The sequence below is a fragment of the Dreissena polymorpha genome, chromosome 15, assembly GCF_020536995.1.
Source record: "Dreissena polymorpha isolate Duluth1 chromosome 15, UMN_Dpol_1.0, whole genome shotgun sequence".
Classification (NCBI taxonomy): Eukaryota; Metazoa; Mollusca; class Bivalvia; order Myida; family Dreissenidae; genus Dreissena; species Dreissena polymorpha.
Genome location: NC_068369.1, coordinates 64,799,504 through 64,825,387, shown reverse-complemented (window position 1 = coordinate 64,825,387; position 25,884 = coordinate 64,799,504). Strand labels below are relative to the sequence as shown.

The 25,884-nt window shown below is 35.5% G+C and overlaps 2 protein-coding genes across 5 annotated transcripts in view; one reads left to right on the top strand and one right to left on the bottom strand.

Annotated features, from left to right (window-relative positions):
* Nucleotides 1-542, bottom strand: part of LOC127859350 (schlafen family member 13-like) — a 58,547-nt gene extending 58,005 nt beyond the window's left edge. The window contains exon 1 of one of the 2 annotated variants that reach the window (XM_052396695.1): nt 6-542. In XM_052396695.1, coding sequence (XP_052252655.1) covers nt 6-21 — 16 coding nt within the window. In that variant the 5' untranslated portion in view covers nt 22-542. The remainder of the gene's footprint in view (nt 1-5) is intronic. The other variant, XM_052396696.1, reaches the window with a different exon arrangement.
* On the top strand, nt 312-25,394 carry LOC127859352 (uncharacterized). Of its 3 annotated transcripts, none has more exons than XM_052396702.1 (13): nt 313-481; nt 2,800-2,935; nt 3,248-3,447; nt 7,566-7,717; nt 8,033-8,171; nt 8,649-8,849; nt 9,445-9,651; nt 12,438-12,521; nt 12,895-13,008; nt 13,232-13,348; nt 15,261-15,377; nt 16,824-16,922; nt 19,590-25,394. In XM_052396702.1, exons 2-13 carry the CDS (start codon nt 2,830-2,832, stop codon nt 19,809-19,811), a joined length of 1,758 nt encoding a protein of 585 aa, XP_052252662.1. In that variant the 5' UTR covers nt 313-481; nt 2,800-2,829; the 3' UTR covers nt 19,812-25,394. The 3 variants fall into 3 exon arrangements, with proteins under 3 accessions (XP_052252664.1, XP_052252662.1, XP_052252663.1); XM_052396703.1 differs by lacking the exon at nt 313-481 and adding an exon at nt 547-695; XM_052396704.1 differs by lacking the exon at nt 16,824-16,922 and having other exon boundaries at nt 312-481.
* Nucleotides 25,395-25,884: the final 490 nt, after the last annotated feature.

The following is a 25,884-nucleotide window of genomic DNA, read 5'->3' as shown; positions in this document are numbered from 1 at the left end:
CTTACCTACGGCTAAATTCATGATTTATTTGTTTTATTAACACGTATCCGAATTTGGAATATTCGAAGTTACGTGCACATCTCCAATGCCAAGCTTCTCTTGACTTAGTTGCGCGTATATTTTTGTTAAATAACTGCGATACTATCAAATGCAAACTAAATTTTATTTTACTAAAACAGCTCTTCGCAACGAATTAATTACCAAAAGGTTAAGTTAAATAGTTTACATTCCTGCCTACGTAAAGATAATATATTTTGAGCCAACAACTTGTACAAGCAAGAGATTTTAGTTTGAAAACAACCAAGCGTTTGCATGATTGAGATGAACCAGGAAGTGACCGCCGTTCATGTCGAAATAATTTGCTACTTTCTGTTTGATGTTCCGTATTTTGCAATACGGAAAGTTGACTTCATCCAAAAACAAACAACTATCACTTTTTAAGAATATATCAGATTGAACAAGTATTCACCAGTTAATTAAGGTGGAGTGTTTTTAGATTTATCTTCACAATTTACAATCTATCTTTCATATTCACGTAAATCACGTTGTTGTTGTTGTTGTTGTTTTTCAGAAAAGAAGATTAAACAAAAAGTTATCACTACGTTAATATAAAGAAAAAGCAGTAACCCCAATTTTTTATACAATGGCATGATTTGATACTTTTCTGCTGCCTAACAAATCATACATCATTTAAGGTAATTTTTTGAGTTAGATCTTTTGATGTCATTAATACGTATGTATTTCGCTAAAGCATTTGATAAAGTATCCCACCAGAAACTGTTATACAAGGGTGTGACCCCTTATGTACCATTCCCTTTATGTACCAGTCCCTTTATGTACCTCTTTGAGACTTTATGTTATACAAACTTAAATTACCTGGAATGAACGCAATGCTTTCTTCTGGATGTCAAACTTCTTAAAAAATAGAACCCAGTATGTTATCCTTGAGGGAACCATGTCATACAAGATACCTGTAAACTAGTGTTGTTCTTAATCATTGACATCGCTAATTATGTATCAAACTCTAGCAGATGATAGTATCATGTATAAAATTACCAACAACCTCTCTGATGCCCAATACTTACAGCTAGATCTCAAAGCTGCTGGTCAATGAGAGCAGGGCTGGTTAATACATTTCCATCCTGAAAAAAATGTAACATCCATAGCATTACTCAGAAAAGCAAAACCTACGATCTAAAAACTATACATGACCACATTCATAAAAAGGTTAACCACACAAAATATTTGGGCCTTAAACTCTATAGTAGCATAAAAAGGAGTAAACATATTCATACAATTAGAAACTACGTATTAGAATATCTTTGCTGTAACCTAAAAGTAAACTCACCGAAAGCAAAAGACTATGCAAGAAAACTAGTCAGGCAAAAATAGAATACTCCTCCACCGTCTAGGATCCACACACAAAAGTTCAAGCAAATCAACTGATAAAAGTAGAGATGCATAGCCACATATATAGCAAACAGAATATAATAGTACAAGTTCAATCAATAAAATTATAGATACCACTTATTAGAATACACTTGAAATGCGCAGGGCAAAATTCCATCTCATCATCCATCATGAAGTTGCCATCTGATATCCAGGGTTAGCTGAATTTATTGTTTGAAACGCATACAAACCTCAAAACACTCTTTTAAATTTTCATTCTACTAGAGAACAGTCATCCAATCAAATTTAATACCTCATACATCAGGCAGCCTTAGTACAGTATAGGTTTTTAAAATCCTTGCTACACAGTCTATAATACCTCCCCCCTAATCCCCTATGTTGACACTTGTTGTATACATAATTTTTAACTAAACTAACATCCAACTGAGCACTTTTGTCTAGTCTTCACTTTTTACCTCATAGGTGTAGGCTTAATATATCTTAAGAAGACAAGGATGATGATAATTATTATGATGATGACAGCTAATTCTTCTACTGGCAATTACCCTCTTCCATATTCAAATTAATAAGGACATTGAAAAAGTGGCAGTAACATGAAACAAGAAAGGATCCTTTGCCTGAAACATTAATGCAAAAGTATTGTGTTTGCTGTGATCTGCTAAACAACCACTGAACCAGGAGTCTGCTGTACTTCACTTGGTTCATATTTTGTTGAGACCTCAGTGATGGCAAATCAAATCTTAATATAGCAGAATTTCATCCACCAGCTTGTAACATAAATACATGTAATTCCATCAATTGATTATGCTGCTTGTCAAATTATTTTAGTATATGCCATCCTTTATTATAAGTTGACCATGTTTTTTAAATAATTATAGCTTATACTAAGTAATCATTTGTCTAATCCCTAGGAAGGTAGTCCCAAGGAAAATTAATTTTGTGTTATTTAGTGTAATGTTTTTTCTTTGATGTTCTCAAGACCCTAACATTACACTACTCTTGATTCTCTTCTATGCGTTATTAAAAGTATGACAGTGTATGATACTGTATGCAGACAATTGACTCTTTGCATTATTGTGGTATTTAAATTAAGGATATATTTGCTGCAGACGATGTAGCTCATAGTAAATTGTCATTTGCATCAAACCTATAGTATGTTGTCAATTGATATGATACTAAAATAAACTCACTCTTCCGCCCAATTTTACTTAAATTGGGTCCAAAGTGTGATTCATATTCTGAACCATTCAAGAAAATCCTAAGGACAAATAAAACAGCATCTTTGAAAATACCTTAAAGGCTTACTTCCACAAATTTGACATGAAGCGCAAACCAGTAGGTGGTATGAAATTTAATTGTAAACATTTTTAATTGATTATCTCTTAACAGTGTCTTGTACAGACAAGGTTGTAAGAAGACATGGCTGGTTTTGTTGTGGTTGGAGGGGATGACATTAGGGGATTTGAATCGAGTCAGAGTGATTTTGGAAGCTTGCAGATAACAGACGTTGATGAAAGACAGAATGGTACTTGAGTTGTGTTTTTTAATCAAATTTTTCATATTTATTTGTAGTATTTTCTAATAATTACTAGAACAAAATGTGAGCAGGAAAGCATAAGTTACATTCATCTCATTATTTTGAATTTTATAACAATTTTGCTTAATGATAAATTTTTAAGACATGAACATTTTTTTCATGCTGATGCTAGCTCTTCATCAACATGTATTGAAGAGCAAAAATGACCTTTGCAAATAGTAATTTGTGTGAATATTGAACACGCAAGTGCATTAGAGTATGTGTCTCTGCATTATGCTGTTTTATTGTTCTCTTTAACAGAAATAACAAAGACACACTGGATTAAAAATGAGCTGCGTCCTTTATGTGCAAGGAAAAATTGCGGCAAGAAATTTAACATGGTTCTTGAGAGACCTCACCATTGTCGCAAATGCGGAGATGTATTCTGCAAGGACTGTCTACATTACAAACGCAAACTGAACCTACTGGCAAATTATGATCTTGAGGGAAAGTCTTACAAAGTAATAACAAATTTCACATTATTGTCCCACTATTTGTGAAGAGATCCCATAATGTCATTATTGTCCCCTACCGGTGAAACCGGAGGGGACTTATGGTTTGCGCTCTGTGTGTCCGTCAGTCAGTCACTCTGTCACACTTTTCTGGTTCCTGTGATAACTTAAAAAGTTCTTCATATTTTTGCATGAATCTTGAAACATGGATAGACGGCAATATGGAGATTATGCACGTCATTTCATTTTGTTCCATTAAAAAGTCTGGTTGCTATGGCAACATATATATATATATATATATATATATAAATCTGACAATGGTGGAGTTTCACTGGTAGGGGACCATATTGCTTGTTTACTTTATTATATTTGTTGATTTTATTATGCCCCCCTTCTTAGAAGAGGGGGTATATTGTTTTGCTCATGTCGGTCCATATGTGTGTCTGTATGTCCGTCCACCAGATGGTTTCCGGATGATAACTCAAAAACGCTTAGGCCTAGGATCATGAAACTTCATAGGTTCATTGATCATGACTCGCAGATGACCCCTATTGATTTTCAGGTCACTAGGTCAAAAGTCAAGGTCACGGTGACCCGAAATAGTAAAATGGTTTCCGGATGATAACTCAAGAATGCTTAGGCCTAGGATCATGAAACTTCATAGGTACATTGATCATGACTCGCAGATGAACCCTATTGATTTTCAGATAACTAGGTCAAAAGTCAAGGTCACGGTGACCCGAAATAGTAAAATAGTTTCCAGATGGTGTCCGGATGATAACTCAAGAACACTTAGGCCTAGGATCATGAAACTTCATAGGTACATTGATCATGACTTGCAGGTGACCCCTATGGATTTTTAGGTCACTAGGTCAAAGGTCACAGTCACTGTGACCCGAAATAGTAAAATGGTCTCTGGATAATTACTCAAGAACGCTTAGGCCTAGGATCATGAAACTTCATAGGTACATTGATCATGACTTGCAGATGACCCCTATTGATTTTCAGGTCACTAGGTCAAAGGTCAAGGTCACGGTGACCCGAAAAAGTAAAATGGTTTACAGATGATAACTTAAGAACGCTTAGGCCTAGGATCATGAAACTTCATAGGTATATTGATCATGACTCGCAGATGAATCCTATTGATTTTCAAGTCACTAGGTCAAAGGTCAAGGTAACGGTGACCCGAAATAGTAAAATGGTTTCCAGATGGTTTCCGGATGATAACTCAAGAACGCTTAGGCCTAGGATCATGAAACTTCATTGGTACATTGATCATGACTCGCAGATAACCCCTATTGATTTTCAGATCACTAAGGTCAAAGGTCAAGGTCACGGTGACTCAACTTAGAAAAATGGTTTCCAGATGATAACTCAAGAACGCTTACACCTAGGATCATGAAACTTCATAGGTACATTGATCATGACTCGCAGATGACCCCTATTGATTTTCAGGTCACTATGTCAAAGGTCAAGGTCACGGTGACCAGAAATAGTAAAATTGTTTCCGGATGATAACTCAAGAACGCTTAGGCCTAGGATCATGAAACATCATAGGTACATTGATCATGACTCGCAGATGACCCCTATTGATTTTCATATCACTAGGTCAAAGGTCAAGGTCACGGTGACCCGAAATAGTAAAATGGTTTCCAGATGGTTTCCGGATGATAACTCAAGAACACTTAGGCCTAGGATCATGAAACTTCATAGGTACATTGATCATGACTTGCAGATGACCCCTATTGATTTTTAGGTCACTAGACCAAAGGTCATGGTCACAGTGAACCGAAATAGTAAAATAGTCTCTGGATAACTACTCAAGAACGCTAAGGCCTAAGATCATGAAACTTCATAGGTACATTGATCATGACTCGCAGATGACCCCTATTGATTTTCAGGTCACTAGGTCAAAGGTCAAGGTCATGGTGACCCGAAATAGTAAAATGGTTTCCAGATGATAACTCAAGAACGCTTAGGCCTAGGATCATGAAACTTCAAAGGTATATTGATCATGACTCGCAGATGAACCCTATTGATTTTCAGGTCACTAGGTCAAATGTCATGGTAATGGTGACCCGAAATAGTAAAATAATTTCCAGATGGTTTCCGGATAATAACTCAAGAACGCTTAGGCCTAGGATCATGAAACTTCATAGGTACATTGATCATGACTCGCAGATGACCCCTATTGATTTTGAGGTCACTAGGTCAAAGGTCAAGGTCATGGTGACCAGAATTAGTAAAATGGTTTTGGGATGATAACTCAAAAAACGCTTATGCCCAGGATCATGAAACTTCATAGGTGCATTGATCATGACTGGCAGATGACCACTATTGATTTTCAGGTCACTAGGTCAAGGTCATGGTGACCCGAAATAGTAAAATGGTTTCCGGATGATAACTCAAGAACGCTTATGACTAAGATCATGAAACTTAGTAGGTACATTGATCATGACTCGCAGATGACCCTTATTGATTGTCAGGTCAAGGTCACAGTGACTCAACTAAGAAAAATGATTTCCGGATGATAACTCAAGAACGCTTACGCCTAGGATCATGAAACTTCATTGGTACATTGATCATGACTTGCAGATGACCCCTATTGACTTTTAGGTCACTAGGTCAAAGGTCAAGGTCAAGGTGACTTGACACAGTAAAATGGTTTCAAGATGATAACTCAAGAAAGCTTACGTCTAGGATCATGAAACATCATAGGTACATTGATCATGACTTGCAGATGACCCCTATTGATTATCAGGTCACTAGGTCAAAGGTCAAGGTCACAGTGCCAAAAAACGTATTCACACAATGGCTGCCACTACAATTGACAACCCATATGGGGGGCATGCATGTTTTACAAACAGCCCTTGTTTAATAATACCTTTTAGTCATAATGTTACATATTTCTGCATGTAAATTTGATCACATATCTAAATTACACTTAGATCAATGGTTTCTTACAAGATTGTGAGTGTCTGAGAATTTAGAGATTCAAAGTTTTAAGGATTTTTTTGTATATTTTTTATTTTTCAAAATTATATTGCAAAATAGCCATCGGCAAAATAACCTTTTATAAGAATACCAATATGACCAAGTGCCTAAATGACAACACATATATGACCAAGTGCCTAAATGACAACACATATATGACCAAGTGCCTAAATGACAACACATATATGACCAAGTGCCTAAAGGACAACACATATATGACCAGGTGCTTAAAGGACAACACATATATGACCAAGTGCCTAAATGAAAGTGCCTAAATGACAACACATATATGACCAAGTGCCTAAATGACAACACATATATGACCTAGTGCCTAAATGACAACACATATATGACCTAGTGCCTAAATGACAACACATATATGACCAAGTGCCTAAATGACAACACATATATGACAAAGTGCCTAAATGACAACACATATATGACCAAGTGCCTAAATGACAACACATATATGACCAAGTGCCTAAATGACAACACATATATGACCAAGTGCCTAAATGACAACACATATATGACCAAGTGCCTAAATGACAACACAAATATGACCAAGTGCCTAAATGACAACACATATATGACCAAGTGCCTAAATGACAACACATATATAACCAAGTGCCTATAAAATGACAACACATATATGACCAAGTGCCTAAATGACAACACATATATGACCAAGTGCCTAAATGACAACACATGTATGACCAAGTGCCTAAATGACAACACATGTATGACCAAGTGCCTAAATGACAACACATATATGCCCAAGTGCCTAAATGACAACACATATATGACCAAGTGCCTAAGTGACAACACATATATGACCAAGTGCCTAAATGACAACACATATATGGCCAAGTGCCTAAATGACAACACATATATGACCAAGTGCCTAAATGACAACACATATATGACCATGTGCCTAAATGACAACACATATATGACCAAGTGCCTATAAAATGACAACACATATATGACCAAGTGCCTAAATGACAACACATATATGACCAAGTGCCTAAATGACAACACATATATGACCAAGTGCCTAAATGACAACACAAATATGACCAAGTGCCTAAATGACAACACATTTAGCACAAACTCCATGCTAATGCTTGTAGGTGTGCCAGGCCTGTTTCGAGGCAGGTCAGCACACAGAGGGCGTGACAAGACGTTTGACAGAGGAGTTCACAGCATGGAGAAAATGTAGACAGACAAGCAACCAACAGAAGTCCAATGGCTGCAAACCTGCATCTAGGTTCTGGAGAGATAGGTCAGTTAAATGGAGAATGTGGGAATGTCATACAATTACTTGTATAAGAAAATAAAAGATGTTGAAGATTATAATCAAAGAGATTTTGCTTCCTATATTGAGGAATTGCATCTCTCTAAATAGTAGTATTTAATGATATTTGTGTTAAATCTTAAAAAAATAAGTATGGATTGTTTAAGATAGAAATGTAAGTGAAATTACCCAAACAAAAATCAAGAACATTTCATGAACAATTTACATCACAAATTATAACGTATCCAATGTGCAATCCATTTAAAAAAAGATATTCCATCTTTGTTACTGTTTTCTCTGAAGAGTGGATCTTGCAACAGAATGTGAGCGGCTGCGACTCGGGTTCCATAAGTCTATAGTCACCTCTGAAGTGGGGCGAACTTTATCAGAAATGAAGAACATGCTTGTCACACCTGATTGGCAGAAATCCTCTGTCTGGCTTGTAAGGCTTGATTGATATCTGTATTTTGTTGTATAAATTCTTTGTTAACCAATGGGGCTTGATTTATTTCAGTATTTTTTTACCCCCCCCCCCCCCCCTCCGCCTAAGGCAAAGGGATAGAGTTTTTTAATTGAAATTATCACAAAACAATGAGCAAGATGGTATTAAAGGTTTTGGGATCCATCTATTATGTTTTTTTTAATTTGTTAAAATAAATGTTAGTTTAAATACAATTGGAAGATCATTGAGGTCAATTCAAGCTTAATTTATGTGCATTCAGTGTTTTCCAGACTTTCCTTGGTCATGATGGTTTGTTTCCCTTGTTTAAATTTAAGAATAATGATGAAAACGTTGGGGTATTGAAATTTAAATATCTGTTTTAGAAAATTGTCATGTTAATTTACAGTCTGTGAAAAATTTCCTTCCAGCTCTTTTTAGTTCCTTACTGCTGTCTCATTTTTGTCTCATTTTCAATAGCAAGAAACCATGGCAGAGAATTGTCAAGGATGTAGCGAGGGTTTCGGTTTCCTGCGAAAGAAGTACAGCTGTAAACTGTGCGGGCGGTTGGTGTGCAAGTCGTGTTGTACACGGGAGCTGCTGGTCTACGTCCCAGATAGTGACCACAACAGCAACGTCAGCTCCAAGGAAGCATGCATATCTGTGATAAAAGTCTTAGGGGTAGGTGAAAAGAGTAAAATCCAAAAAATAGTACATGTACATGCACATGATAAAATGTGTTTGAATAGGCAAAAAGCCTTTGTGACATGTTTAGATTAAGTGTATTATACACCAGTTTGCTGTGTTTTTTTCTAGCTCACCTGAGCACAACAAGATCATGGTGAGCTCTTGTGATAATCTTTCGTCCATCATGTGGCATGTATCTTCAGTTGTGCATCATCAATGTTTGCTTGAATCTGGAACATGTGGGGTCAAAATGGAGGTTACCTGGTGATTTTTTAAAAACTTTGTTAACAATTTAGCTTTCTTGACTATCGTTTGGTAAAAAACTAATTGATAAAAAAACGTATTAGCTCTTTAGACGCCTCCTTTGTGATCTATTATTAGGAAATAAAGTGTGAATACTTTGTTATAAACAAAATCATTTTCACCAGGTCAAAACTTCGACAATTATCATTATGGTGTCTCTTCAACTAAGCAATTTGTGGCCATCATTACTCTCTTTTTGTTCAATAAAACTATTATCAACTAAAAAGGTGCTTACTTTCAAAAATTCTAAAAAGAAAAAAAATGTACATAGACACTTTGGTTGCAGAGTCCAGAAAAGGAGCCAGAAATTTCCCTGCTACTACATGTATGTGAACCATGCCATTTGTTTTTGGCTGACCGACAACTCTTAAGGGCAAAAAAGGACTTGTCAACCGAGCTCAAGGTCACACGTGAAGAGGTTGTAGTCAAGGTGATGACCTGGGACCAGGCCATGAAGAAGTTGCAATTGAAAATTACTGAACAACTATTCCAGGTCTGTGGAGATTTATTATCCCTGCCGAACAAATTTTTTGGAGGGGATATAGTAATTGGTCCTGTCCGTCGGTGGTTCCATCTGTCCATCCGGCTGAAACTTTGTCCGGAGCATAACTCCAGTTCTATTCAATGGATTTACTTTAAACTTAGAATATAAACAGATGGCAACTAGGAGAAGTGCAGTGACCAAGAACCACAACTCTATCTACCTTAGTTTTTGAATTATCTCCCCTTTTATATAATTTTAAAGTACATTTTTGTCCGGAGCATTACTCTTAATTTACTGAAGGGATTTACTTGAAACTTGAAATATAAACAGATGGCAACTAGGAAAAGTGCAGTGACCAAGAACCATAACTCTATCTACCTTAGTTTTTGAATTATCTCCCCTTTTATATAATTTTAAAAGTAATTTTTTGTCCGAAGCATAACTCTAAATCTACTGAAGGGATTTACTTGAAACTTGAAATATAAACTTGAAATATAAACAGATGGCAAGTAGGAAAAGTGCAGTGACTAAGAACCATAAATCTATCTACCTTAGTTTTTGAATTATCTCCCCTTTTATATAACTTTAAGGTATATTTTGTCCGGAGCATAACTCTAAATGTATTAAAGGGATTTACTTGAAACTTGAAGTATAAATATATGGCAACTAGGAGAAGTGCAGTGACCAAGAACCATAACTCTATCTACCTTAGTTTTTGAATTATCTCCCCTTTTATATACTTTTAAGGTAAATTTTTGTCCGGAGCATAACTCTAAATCTACTGAAGGGATTTACTTGAAACTTCAAACTTAAACAGATGGCAAGTAGGAGAAGTGCAGTGACTAAGAACCATAACTCTATCTACCTTAGTGTTTGAATTATATCCCCTTATTTAATTTCAAAGTAAAATTTTGTCCGGAGCATAATGAATTATCTCCCTTTATTTTTTTTTACAAATATTATTCTACTCTCTAAAACAAATGTTGTCATACAAGCAAACACATTTCAGCGGGGATTTGGCACTACTGTGACAAGCTCTTGTTCTATATAGAATTTATTACTTTTATGCCAACTTAAAATGGTTTTCATATTAAAGCTCTTATGATGTTTTCAAAATAATAATAAATGCACAAATAAAGTTTGAAGAGGGTATATTAAAGTTACTTAGCTGGTAGGTCATTGAAACAATTTGTCAGTTGGTTTTAAGTTTGTGGAACAAACTTATTCTACATTCTTCACCTGATTATGGGTAAATTGTAACTTGAAATATGTAATCATCATCAACAAGTCAACATGAGCAAAAAACCTTGATTATTTCCATTGATCCAAACATTTATGACATATTTGCTCTTAAACAGCTGACAAAGTGGTGTAGTTTATGTTATTGAGAAGCTGTAGATTAAATGTGGGTCATACTGTGGAAAAATGGTGCTTAATGCATGTGAGTAAAGGGTCATCCAAAAGTATTATGGCTCTGGGAAAATGGTTCTTAATGCAGGGTCGTAAAGGGTCATCCAAAAGTAGCATGGCTCTGGGAAAATGGTGCTCAATGCATGTGCATAAAGGGTCACCCTAAAGTAGCATGGCTTTGGAAAAATGCCTGTGCATAAAGGGTCATCCCAATGAAGTATGGCTCTGGGAAAAGGACCTTAATGCATGTGCGTAAAGGGTCCTCTCAAAGCAAGGGCAAACGGTGCTTAATGCATGTGCTTAAAGGGTAATCCCAAAGCAGGGCAAAACGGTGCTTAATGCATACGTGTAAAGGGTAATCCCAAAGCAGGGGAAAACGGTGCTTCATGCATACGCGTAAAGGGTCATCCTAAAGTAGCATGGCTCTCGGAAAATGGTGCTTAATGCATGTGCTTAAAAGGTCCTCCTAAAGCAGGGGAAAACAGTGCTTAATGCATGTGCTTAAAGGTTTATCCAAAAACAGCCTTTGCAGTCCGCACAGGCTTATCAAGAATTTTCCCTAAGAAGAGACTTCCTTTAAAAAAAAAATACCATAAAGCGGAAAATTCTGTACCTGACTAGCTTGTGCAGACTGCACAGGCTTATCTCAGACGACCCTTTAGGCACGTGCATTAAGCCCTGTTTTCCCAGAGCCATGCTTATATGTATTCTTTAGTTTTTCATAGTACCAAGACACCATTTAGATGTTGTGTTCTATGGTTGTTCTCAGTACCAAAACACCATTTAGATGTTGTGTTCTATGGTTGTTCTCAGTACCAAGACACCATTGAGATGTTGTGTTCTATGGTTGTTCTCAGTACCAAAACACCATTTAGATGTTGTGTTCTATGGTTGTTCTCAGTACCAAAACACTATTAAGATGTTGTGTTCTATGCTTGTTCTCAGTACCAAGACACTATTGAGATGTTGTGTTCTATGCTTGTTCTCAGTACCAAGACACCATTAAGATGTTGTGTTCTATGCTTGTTCTCAGTACCAAGACACCATTTAGATGTTGTGTTCTATGGTTGTTCTCAGTACCAAAACACCATTTAGATGTTGTGTTCTATGGTTGTTCTCAATACCAAGACACCATTTAGATGTTGTGTTCTATGGTTGTTCTCAGTACCAAAACACCATTTAGATGTTGTGTTCTATGGTTGTTCTCAGTACCAAAACACTATTAAGATGTTGTGTTCTATGCTTGTTCTCAGTACCAAGACACTATTGAGATGTTGTGTTCTATGCTTGTTCTCAGTACCAAGACACCATTAAGATGTTGTGTTCTATGCTTGTTCTCAGTACCAAGACACTATTGAGATGTTGTGTTTTATGCTTATTCTCAGTACCAAGACACCATTGAGATGTTGGAAGACAGCCGTAAGTCCACAGGGGACCAGAGTAACACAAAGGTCCTAGCCAAAGCTCAGGTATATTATGCATGCTCAATTTATGGACCGTTTCACATATGTTGGCTTCTTAATTTGCATACATACCTAACAAAGGCAGTGACGTTATATCTGTATGAATAGGATGCTCTAAATATATCATTTCTAAACAGGAAATTTATCCAATGTACCATTACATGTTATGTTTAATATTTTAATATTGTGGTTCTCAAAAATGATTTGTTGGATACATTATCTATGCCTTTTGTGTTAATGATGACTAGACATTTTGTAGATTGTTTGACTGCAAAACTCCCAAATATATTAACATATTAATACAGAAAGATACAGTTTAAGCAAATTACTAAACCGAGTACTTATTTGAATTACAAATATGGTTCAATACATATTTCAGGGTGACTTGTCGGACCATTTTGCAACATACAGCCTCAAAATTCCCTCAATAAAAAAACTCCTGCCAGAATGTGAAACAGAGACCCAGAGGAAGCTGGTCAAGGCTTTCCTTAAGGTAACTTGCTCGAGTTTTCTTAACAATTATTAGAGGTCACATTTTTGTTATAAATATGGTGTTTTGGGTTACCTTACTATTCGCGACTTTTCTCAAGATCGTTCTTATGACGCTTATGTATTGGTTAGCCAGAACACAGTGTTTGTGATTAAATGCTAAGTAGACCGAAACATATGCTCTAAATTAAATTTTTTGATTAATGAATGTTGTGTGCGAATTCTAGGCAAAGAGCGACTTCTACCTGGACAAAGTCAGCATGTTTCGTGCATCCAGACGCAAACTGGGCGAGTCAACACCGGAAGTCGTCTTGAAACACATCCAGAATATTGTCAATAGAAATGTATAACAAATGTGTTTTCTTATTTGTCATTCCATTAAAAGAGCTTAATAATAATTTCTTTACAGCTGAATTTATTTTTATGCCCCCCTTCGAAGAAGAGGGGGTATATTGTTTTGCACGTGTCGGTCGATCGGTCCGTCGGTTGGTCGGTCTGTGGACCAGATGTTTTCCGGATGATAACTCAAGAAGGCATAGGCCTAGGATCATAGGTACATTGATCATGACTGGCAGATGACCCCTATTGATTTTCAGGTCACTGGGTCAAAGGTCAAGGTCACAGTGACTCGAAATAGTAAAATGGTTTCCGGATGATAACTCAAGAATGCTTATGCCTAGGATCATGAAACTTCATAGGTAAATTGATCATGACTGGCAGATGACCCCTATTAATTTTAGGTCACTAGGTCAAAGGTCAAGGTCACAGTGACTTGAAACAGTAAAATGATTTCCTGATGATAACTCAAGAATAATTAGACCTAGGATCATGAAACTTCATAGGTACATTGATCATGACTGGCAGATGACCCCTATTGATTTTCAGGTCACTAGGTCAAAGGTCAAGGTCACAGTGACAAAAAACGTATTCACACAATGGCTGCCACTACAACTGACAGCCCATATGGGGGCATGCATGTTTTACAAACAGCCCTTGTTTAAACTGTTCTGAAATGGCAAAAGCTGCTTCTTAAGAAAATGCTTCAGGTTTATTTGAGCTGTATCTATGGGTCCATTAAACTGACCCAAATCCAAATTGTAAAAAATGCCCAATTTAAAGAAAAATTCCGATTGGATTTGTTTTGGCAAAGAAGTATCTAATGATTATTATATTTCAGTTTTATTTCAAAAACATTTACCAAAGAATATAACTGTAATTTATATGATTTGGTTCAGTGATTATTTGAAGGTCAAATTAATAAATCTGTACTGAACACTTTGTCTGGAGAATGACATTGTTCAGCAAAGATAGATTTTTAGCGAGGCTGTTTTCGGAGAAAATCGAGCTATTGTCATAGCCAGCTTGTCCGCCGTCCGACGTCCGCCATAGGTGTCGTGCTAAAACCTTAACATTGGCTCTAAAATCAAAGTGCTTCAACCTACAACTTTGAAACTTCATATGTAGATGCACCTTGATGAGTTCTACATGCCACACCCATTTTTGGGTCACTAGGTCAAACGTCAAGGTCACTGTGACCTCTGATATCAAACTTTAACATAGGCTCTTAAATCAAAGTGCTTCCACCTACAACTTTGAAACTTCATATGTAGTTGCACCTTGATGAGTTCTACATGCCACACCCATGTTTGGGTCACTAAGTCAAAGGTCAATGTCACTGTCACCTCTAATATAAAACTTTAACAAAAACCTTAACATTGTCTCTAAAATCAAAGTTCTTCCACCTACAACTTTGAAACTTCATAATTATGTAGATGCACCTTAATGACTTCTACACGCCACACCCATTTTGGGTCACTAGGTCAAAGGTCAAGGTCACTGTGACCTCTAAAAAAAAATCAAAAAAATCTGACAAACTGTCGCAGCCGCGCGTGGCATCCGTTATGCGGTGCTCTTGTTAATTGAAGATTTTAATCAGTCACATGTATATTTGGTGATGCATATTATAATTATGTCCATAGGACACAAAGTTTAAAGGAGAAATAATCCACCATGACCATCCAATATGCCATGAACATAACCCATTCATTTAGTAAAAGGTGTTGTTATTGAAGGTCAAATAGGCATATATTTAATTTCTGCTCTTTTGACTTGCCTGAAAAGCTTTAATATACAGATAATTTCAGGTTATTATTATACTCCCACAAACAAACACATGTTTTCTTCTTTATTTTACATCAACATTTTATCAGTGTTATTTTATCTGACACTATAACTTTCTAAACCATTTACTGGCAGGCTATAGTAGCGGTTCAGGCCTATATGAAGCAGGTTACCATGGAGACCATACATCTGTGTGGAAAGTACTCCTTCAACCACCAGGACCTCTCCCCAATCCTCGTCAGTCTATATAAGGTACTATGTTTGTACAGTATTATTACATATTTTACATTTGTTTTAATGCACAATAGTAAGGTTTTATCATTTGTAAAACGATGAATAAGTCCAAATAAATCATGGACCCCTATCTGCAGAAATGATATTGATGTTATAAAAAATATGCAATCAAACGCTGCACCGAATCCAAAATTTCAATCGGATCCGAATCCAAAGGCTCGGATATCGAATATCGGTTCGAATCCTAATTTGAAAGTAAAAATACGCAAAATAAATTATAATTTATATTGTTATAACCAAAATTATGTTTTGAAACACCAGAACGTATATATATCTTATGAGAAAAGTAATTAACTTTTAATATTATTATAAACTTTACAGCTACTAATATTTATACTACTTTAGCAGCATTGGTAGATGCAGCTGCAGCCGCAACAGCAGTAGTGGAAGCAGAAATCGCAACATCAAAAACAAAACCAAATACTAAGTAGATGACAAAATTGACTTACGTTGTTCTAAAAAAAAAATACCCGGGTCCAGATTCCGCAAATTTCTCAAAATCGCACATACACGAAATAGTGTAAGCATTTTAACGACAAACATTAATAATAATGTCTCATATTAAACACATCTATGTCAGTCAGATATAATGTGAATAACGCTGTATTTTAACAAGCAAAAAACGCATCACACGCAATCTGCAATAAGTATCAATAAAATACTTCGTAACGACCACTTAAAAGCCAGAATTAGTATGCTGATAAAACCCAAAATGCTTCCACACTGAGGATTTTAATTGTTTATGTGCATCGCGATTTTTCTTCTGCGAAAGTAGACTGTGTAGTACCATGTTTTTGTCGAAAAAGTAGCAGTAATTGTGACAAACTACATACCAGTCAGCCTTTCAAACAGAAAGAAACAATTTAACGAAACGTATTAGGGCGAAAGAAACAATTAAAGAAACGAAAGGTTAAACTCAAATAAGATCCGGATTCGAAACTGATTTTACCAATCACGGTTAGATCCGCGAATCATCGTTTAAATTCGCGAATCTCGGATATTTAGGATATTCGGTGCAGCCCTACTGTTTTAATAGATTAACACTAAGTAATTCCATGATTAACTACCCTGTGCTAGTTAAAATGTTAAGAAATTTTCTCTAGACGGGGCGGGAAAAAAACTCGACATAAAGTTTTTGGATCACTTGTTGAATGCCCAGCCCAACCTCATAACTGGCTTTTATAATTGGTCATGCAATCCTTTCTAGTTCTATTTTCCTCTTACCTGTGGTTCAAGAAGGGCAGTTGTTCGTTATGTGTACTGGTCAACCAGCTGAACTAGAAAAAATATGAGTTGCTTTACTTGCCACAATGATATGGCTGAAATGTTGATGACAAACATCTAAAAAATTCTACTGAACTTGTACAAAAAAGCTTTTATTAAATGTTATTTCTGGTCTGTCAGGATGTGGAAGAGGAGACCTGGTCTGCACTGACATCACTTGGTGAAAACATCGAGGAACATGAGGCAGACCTTAAAAGGCTTGTTCAAACACAACTTAAGGTGGGCTCATAAAAAAATTGGTCTGTTGGTCTGGAGCCCTTTTTAATACACATATTGCAGCACATTTGAGTAACCAGATCCCTATGAATTTTCTGTAGAAGTATTTTTGCTAGGAACCAAGCGTTACAAATAGTTGAATGAAGTGATCTATTATTTGTTTCAACGTTTTGCATGTGTTAAATTTAAAGCAGATAATGAATGTAAATGTATTGTTGCTAAGATTAAAAAGATTGTGTTAAATTCATTTTTTCTTAGATCTTTGAAATGACAGGGCCCTGTTTTACATAAAGAATTTATCAAACCCAGTTTTTGTTTTTTTCGACATCAATCAACAAAATAAGTATAGGATATTTTTGTTTATTTTCGTATTATGTAATTTGGGTGATTAAAATTGTAAATTGTATACCTTTAATTGTCACTGATAATATTCGCATGTTTTATACTTGAAACAAATAAATGTTCATCATTCTTTACAATGTATAACACACAACTGTCTGTACAGCACATCATTTTGTGAGCTTTGAAAAACGTTCAACCAGGTTTTCACAGAAGTTGAAAATTATTGTAATTTGAGTGGACTACGGTGGGCTATATAGCTAGCTTTCATGCTGGCAAGCCTCAAACAGGTTATTTCTGGGGCGGTATTCCAGTAGCTTCTTAAGTTTTCACTTAAATAAATTTCTTAAGTTAAATTTGCAATGTCAAAAAAAACACGAGACGCGTAGTATTTCTCTTTAAGAAATGCCTTTGAGTTAAAGGAAGTTAACATAATTTGAAATATATGAGAAAAAATACACCGAGTAAAGAAATTTATTAAGTTTATGAAGCTACTAGAATTTAACTAAGTGAAATCTTATGTTTTAAGAAAAAATCGCGGAGATAAGAAAAAATATTGTGCAATATTTCAACTTAAGTTATTTTTTAACTTAAGAAGCTACTGGAATACGGCCCCTGGTCAATAACTTCAGTTTGAAATGGCCAATCTTACTGAACATTAGGATAACTTTAGTTAAGAGGATATTGCACTGAAATAGTGTGTGAGAGTGTCTTATATTGATAACTAGCTGTCATTGCTTTTGGTGCCTGTTATATCAATGTAATTCTAAATAGAAAAACAGCAAATATGTGGTACCTGGAGGTTAAATTTAGTTTGCAATTATCAATATCATTGAAAATTTGGGTACAGCAACTTACATTGAGACGTAGCCAGGGATTGTATTTGGGCAATGTTGGGTATATACCAAGGTCACTTACTTAAAAAGAAAATTTGCAAATGACTTGTGCTCATTAACTTGAGTTTGGGTGGAAGTATTGCACTAGAATTATATGAGAAGGTAGCTTAGACACAGAACTCGCTTGGGATTGCATTTAGGTGAAGGTCAAGGTCACTGTTACTAAAAAATTTAAAAATGGTTTACGATGAATAACTTGAGATTGGATTAAGCTAGTATTCTTTAATTTTGTGCAGAATGTTTGAATTCCGAACTAGCTTGAAAGTTCACTATAGGCTTGGCTAAAGGTCAAGGTCAATTTTACTTGAGTTTGTATGGTTGTAATGTGATGAAAGCTTACATGTTTGCCTACTCAGGGCTTCCATTTAGGACCATCTCGGTAAATATCAAGGTGTCCGTTTCTTATATAAGAAAAAATGTTTTCTCTCAAAAGCTCAAGTTTTATGAGGGATTGTTTTGAAATTTTTGTTTGTTGGTAGCTTTCATTCAGATCTTGCTTGGAATTGAATCATGGACCATTTATCAAGGTCAAAGTTACTGTTACTTAAAAAAGAACTTTGAATGGAGTTATTGCATTTGGTATTATAAAAACTATGTGCCCTTTTCTGATTTATACAAAAGTTTGCTTTATAATATTGGTGCTATTTTTTGACTTCACATATAACAAAGAAAACAGGACTTTTGAGAATACATTTTGTATTAAATATATTGTCTTTCACCAACTATTGACCAATGAAATTTTCTTTATTTATGGATATTATAATGAATTGATTTATCAACCCATAGCTATCTATGTTTTATGTACAAAAGTCATTTCTGTTGCTAATATGTTATGTGCAATGAGTGATACCTCTGTTCTCTTTCTCAAACTGACAAAAATACCATATTTGTTTGCGAGGGAAAACATTAATGTTAATGCATGCAGTTCATAATTCTTAAGCATACTGGTTTGAACTCTTATATTTGAGCCTCCCCATGGGACAGCATGGCGTAAATGCATGTGCGTAAAGTGTAGTCCAGGATTTGCCCTTTCAGTGCGGGAACCGAATTTTAAAGGCCTTTACAAACAGTTTGGATCCAGATGAGACGCCACAGGATCCAAACTGCTGGCTATTCTGATAGTATTCTTTGAAAAAAATCGAAGAAAATGCTAATTTTAAAAATTCAGCAGAAGACATTTTAGCAGACGACAAATTTCCCAGCATGCAAAGGTTTAGACTGTGAAGTCCCCACAAGCTAATCAGGGAAGACACTTTCTGCCTAGACTTGATTTCCATTTCAGAAGAGGCTGACTTTAAATAAAATATTCCATAAAGGCAGAAAGTGTCCTCTCTGATAAGCCTGTGCAGACTGCTCAGGCTAATCTTGAACGACACTTTAGGCACATGCCGTAAGCCCCGCTCTCCCTGAGCGCAGCTTATTTCTATTTTGACAGGAGCATCGGCTGATAAACCCGTCTGAGAGAAGAATAAGGTCAGGGACACAGTATGTGGCCGAGGTTGTACTGCATCGTATACTAAACGTTCTGGAGAAGTCCCAGGTACAGCTGGAAATGAGTGCAGGACACAAAAGCTGCCAGAAAACCAAGGATGCTCTTAGACTTGCCAGACAGCAAGTGCAACTGTTGACTGTTGAACAAATCATGAAAAACACGTGATTAGTGTGACGTGATTTAAAAACATATGAAATTGAAGGAGCCAATGGCTGGTTAGCTCCTGCATGTATATAGTCCCTAGTGTATGCTATAAGGTAGATGTCTAAACTGGCCCTGTTATCAATCAGAAGCAGTCTAATCTGTCTTACATTTCAGTGATATCAAAAGAATGACAACAAATGGCAGTTACCGATACGTTCTGCTTTGACTTTAAGGACATTGTATAATGTTTAATTTGCACATTAGTCTCCGCCATTGTAACCTGTCTCTGCCTGTGATTGTGTTTTGCCTCAGAACAAGCCTCTGGAATATCATAATTAGGTTATTTAAAAAAAAAATTAAAGGTAACATAATTGTATGTCCAATTTATGAAAAGATAATATAAAAATTAAGCTCTTCTTTTTGTGTAGTTTCGTTATTGATTGGTTGTTGATACATATTTATTTAATCAATTGATCACAAAATAATCAAAATTTGAGTATGCTATGGGTGTAACAACAGATCCGCCAAGTGCAATAAAATATTAGCAGTGCTCTGGGTAAAACTGGCTTAACCCTTTGCATGCTGGGAAATTTGTCGTCTGCTAAAATGTCTGCTGAATTTCTAAAATTAGCATTTTCTTCAATTTTTTTTAAAGAATACTATCAGAATAGCAAACAGTTTGGATCCTGATGAGACGCCACGTTCTGTGGCGTCTCATCTGGATCCAAACTGTTTGCAAAGGTCTTCAAAATTTGGTTCAAGCACTGAAAGGGTTAACCCTTTACAACTTAGAGACCTATTTAGACGCATTTGTAGTCCCTTAGAAAGCTACATTTAATTAAGACCTTTCTTACTAGATTCAAGTTTTAAAGGCTTCATTTCCAAACCTTAAATACTGATGAGCAGCAAACAGCCTAAAACTGTAACGCACTGCAAGTACTCACATGCTGTTCTGGCTGTATGCTGGTTGCAAAAGCCATTTTCACTTTGCTTCTTATGGGGGAAAGGGTTAAAGCATGTGCAGACTGCATAAGCTGATCTTAGATGAAACTTAACGCATAAAGCAGCATTTTCCCAGAGAACAGCTCATTTTTATTTTGGTTCACTATAAAATATGGATATATCTGAGCTAAAATCAAATTCTTGTAGATAAAAATTATAATTTATAATTTTGTCATTCATTTAAAATGTGCTTTCTTTGTTTGTACAGGGAAAACTAAATTATATAATTTACATAATAATTGTTGATTTATGTGGTTGTACAAGGTACTAAAGAAACAGTTACTAACACATGATGAAATTGGGGCGTAATGCATGTGCTTAAAGTGTCGTCCCAGATTAGCCTGTGCAGTCAGCCCAGGCTTATCAGGGACATAACTTTCCGCTTAAATGGTATTTTTGTTTGAAGGATGTTTCTTCATAGCGAAAATCCATTTCATGAGGAAAGTTTTATCCCTAATTAGCCTGTGCGGACTGCACAGACTAAACTGGGACGACACGTTACACACATGCATTAAGCCCCTTTATGTCATAGCATGGCTCATATATTATATTTTTTATTATGTGCAATAACTTACTTGAATTGTGTCAGGCCTCATTTGCTCACCCAAGTATTATATACTTGTAATTATTTAATTGTATGTGATTGTTAAGCATTATTATCTGTGCATTTAATCTATGTATTTTTTACAAATCTGTAAAGGTTGTTAAGTAGTACATGTAGTTATATTTTTCTACAATTAAGTGTTTGTGTTACGGACCTTTAAGAATTTCAGGAGTGCAATTTAAGAAGCAGCTCACTTTCATACAGAACAGATTTCCATACATGTTAATGTTGTTACATAAACTGGCTACTGAAGCTGGATTGGTCATTGTTGGCTAAGGTACTACTTTAATGTACCCCAGGTACTCTTAAGTATACTTATGGTGGACGAACCAGTTATCGAACACCTAAGAAATTACGTTAAATTACCTTAAAATTGAAACACTTAAAATGACAAAAACATTTTGTTTTAACAAATGACTAACAGTTCAATCATTGCATGATTTATCTGTAAAGTTTTCCAGCAAACTACCTTCAAAAATTCATAACTATGTTTCCCTGATTATTGTCACCTCTAGCAGACAAAACAAAATGGCGGCCGATGTAAACATGACCTATTACCCGACATTTCATAAATACTGCTCCAGTATATACAAAGTCAAATAACTATCACGTGAGCCGGACTCGGCGAAAAAATCTGCGTCTGCTGCAATCAAAATTGAAAACGGAAATATGCTTTTTGGTGTGTAAATGCACGTTTTGATAAATGCATTAAAAAAAGTAATAGCAAAAAACACACAAAACGGTGTAAATAACAATAAATGCATTCCTTTAACCTGTTTTCGGCGCATTTGTTACAAGCTAATTAGGCAAGTAGGTCATGGACTTCATGTGTGACCATTTGTTTATCAATGTGACGTCATGCGCACTTTTGCGCATGTGCATACAGAACCAAAACAAAACGTCCGATAATAGGTGCTGTTCGATAACAGGTACTTACACGATAAATGTACCCGGGTATGGAAAATATACTAACACGTACCCGAGCAAAACATGCCTCAACATTCTTTTTTAGTAGGCGTTTTGATAATAGAGATTTCATTTTACAGAATATAGACATTAATATGAACATAATTAATTTGAAAACAAAAGCCGACAGCGACCAATTTAGCGTTAGAATTCCTGGGTTCGTTTCAGTATATTCTCCATACCCAGGGTTAATTTAAGTAATACCCGAGCAGACAATGACCAATCGAGCGATACTGAAATACTTGAGTCAGTTGTATTGCCTTTTTCTATTTCATTCTTTATTATACCCCAATTACCATTGGGGAGTCACTTTGTCGGTCTGTCTGTCCTGATAATTTCATCCGATCTTCACCAAACTTGATCAGAAGTTGTATGTAGATGATGTCTAGGTCAAGTTTAAATAATGGTCATGCCGGGTCAAAAACTAGTTCATGGGGTCACTTCGTGCGTTTTAAACTGAAAGTTTGTCCAAACCAAAACTATGTCATTTATTGTTAGGTTTTAAAACGACTTGGAACGTTTGTTCACCATCATGAGTCAGTGTGTCATGCGAAAGAAGTATGTCGATATCTCCAAGGTTAAGGTCACACTTGGTGTTCAAAGATCTCAATGCCCATAAATGAGCTTGTCCGGGCCATAACTTTGTCATTTATTGTGAGATTTTAAAATCATTTGTTTAATTTGTTCACCATCATTGGATGGTTTGTCATGCGAAAGAATTACGTCAATATCTGCAATGTCAAGGTCACACTTTTTAGTTCAAAGGTCAAAAATGGCCATCAATAATTTTGTCCGGGCCATAACTATGTCATTCATGGTGAGAGTTTAAAATTTCTCCATACATTCGTTTAAATTCATTAGGTGGTGTGTCATGCGAAAAAAGTATGTCAATATCTCCAAGGTCAAGGTCACACTTTGAGTTTAAAGGTCAAAATTGACCATAAATGATCTTGTCCGGGCCATTACTATTTCATTCATTCTGAGATTTTAAAATTACTTAGTACATTTGTTCACAATCATTGCACAGCGTGTCATGCAAAATAATTACTTTGATATCGCCAATGTCAAGGTCACACTTGGAGTTCAAAAGTAAAAAATGGCCATAAATGAGCTTGTTCGGGCTATAACTATGCCATTCATTGTGGGATGTTTAAATGATTATGTACATTAATTTTGGTTCCAAAATGGCCATTAATGATAATAACATAATAATTCTTAAAATTTGCCATAAATTAGGTTATCTTGTTTTGTGAAGACAGCATGCTAAATATTCTGTGTCAATGCAGCATGTGGGGTATACGTCACGTCTGTGACAAAGCTCTAGTTTTATCTGTACATGAAAAAAGGTTGTCTGTGTTAATAAACCTTGTTTTCAAAATAATTTTTCATAGCAGGTATATTATGTTTCAATGTTTCTATTTTAAATAACAATAAAACAGATGACAAAGGAGATTAAGAATACTGGAATATCCGATACAACTTTGCTATGTTTTGAATGGTCAAAATCCCTAAATCTGCATTCTGGCATTTCTCAACATAGGTAAATCATATTTATGAGAATCTTTTTTATAATGTGATGACCTAACCAATGCTGGGCAAGGCATAAAACGTGTGAAGATTTTTTAATTCTATTCTAAATGTTTTAATGAAAAATTGATTATCTGTATCTTAAAGATGTTGTCTGTAATAATAAATGGTGTTATTTCAACAAAATTTTTCAAAGCAGATATATGTTTCAATGTTTCTAGTTTAAATTACAATAAAACAGATGACCAAGTAGGTTAAGAAAACTGGAATATGCAATACAAGTTCGCTTTGAATGGTCAAAATCACTAAATCTGCAATTAAAAATTCTGTCATTTCTCAACATAGGTAAATCATAGGTAAATCATATTATAAGAATAAATGTTTTTAATTCAAAATTGATTTGAAGATTAAATGTCCTGAATAAATTCATGTTTTAAATTTTATCAAAATATACAGTCGCGTCCGGTAATCTTCGCAGTTACGAATTTCGCAGACGACTTATGGTTTTCTTTAGTGATGAAAGATGGAATTTCACATTTTTAAGAATTAACGGTTTTAAATGGTACGTATTCCCTGCATTTTACATTTACATTTTAACACGGGTTGCGTCATCCCTATACATTGTACATGTATCGTAAACACTGACCTGCTTACGATAAATTCGAAATGAATCACAAATTTCCTGCAGTCTTTAGCGTTTTCATTCTTTAAATTAAGAATTCATAAATCTAACATGTAATTTAGCATTCCATTGCACAATATCCGATCAGTTATGGTATTTTTGACCATTAAAAACATATTGCATCATACGACATTGTCATCATTTCCCGCCATGCTGTCAAACCACATTTGGTATGATCTCCGCATGCGCAATGGCCTAATTTTGATATTTTCTGTAAATTATGGAAGCATGATCGAGGTAAAATTAAACCTGTTATGCATACACATTTTTTTCATGCATACCGGTTCTTTTTTATTAATTGTACACTGTTACTACATTTGTTGATTTGTAGTGAAAAAACACTTGTAATCTACATTAAATTTGAATGGTTTTACAAACTGATTTTTAAAATAATTTTCTGGAATATTTTTGTCTCTGATTGGACACCATATGTCTACAATATTTTGCCTAAATGAGGTCATTACACCAAGTGCGCAAGATTACCGGACACTGTGCTAGTTTGAAATGAGGTGACTCATGTTTGTTTTGAAATCAAATCGGACAGTTCTTCACTTAATTTATCAGATATTTTTGTGTGAACTTCTTATCTTCATATTTAGTGTAGACATTGTGTTGTCAATTTATAAAAGATCATGTTTTTAAACCAATTGACCCTTAACTGCGCAAGATTACCGGACAGCATCGTACTAAAATAATTATTAAGTTTGTCTGATGCTATTGTTTGTAAGTGCCATTTGTTGTGCCATTATTTGTTGCTGTGTTATTCAGACCATACACTATAAAGTTGTAACGTTATTTCAAAATAGTAAAATATTGTTTCAAACCCATGTCCTCCATGTTTATACCACTTGCACAAGCAGTATTTAGTGGGGAGGTGGGTAAACTTGGTTCACTTTCAGGGGCGGATCCAGGATTTGTGGTTGGGGGGGGGGCGGGATATTGAAAGATTGGCAAGGGGGGCCAGAAGCTCCACGATTTTAGTGATTTTGAAGGCTTTGACAAGTAATCCACAAAAAGAGAATCAATGTGCAAAAAGAGGGATACATCAGAATCGCAATGTTCGACTTGAAAAACCAGGCGACAGATAGTCTTAAATTAAAACAATTTGGGATTGCCTGGGATTAGTGGGAAATGTTGAGTATCAAAAGGAAGAAAATGAGTTTAAATAGGTGATTTAGATCTAGTTAAGTGTGAAACATCAAATGAAATGACTTTACTTTGGCGATTTTACGCCGCCCCCTCCCCCTTGGGTCTGCCTATGACTTTGTCTGTCTGTCATCAGTTAGATTTCTTGTCCGGATGATAACTCAAAA

What these genes read in the sequence shown, in the direction of transcription:
- LOC127859352 (XM_052396702.1), top strand. Translation starts at nt 2,830, where the DNA reads ATGGCTGGTTTTGTTGTGGTTGGAGGGGATGACATTAGGGGATTTGAA. An exon ending in AGGTCCTAGCCAAAGCTCAG is followed by an intron (nt 12,522 to 12,894) that starts GTATATTATGCA and finishes TACATATTTCAG; the next exon opens with GGTGACTTGTCGGACCATTT. An exon ending in AGAATATTGTCAATAGAAAT is followed by an intron (nt 13,349 to 15,260) that starts GTATAACAAATG and finishes ATTTACTGGCAG; the next exon opens with GCTATAGTAGCGGTTCAGGC.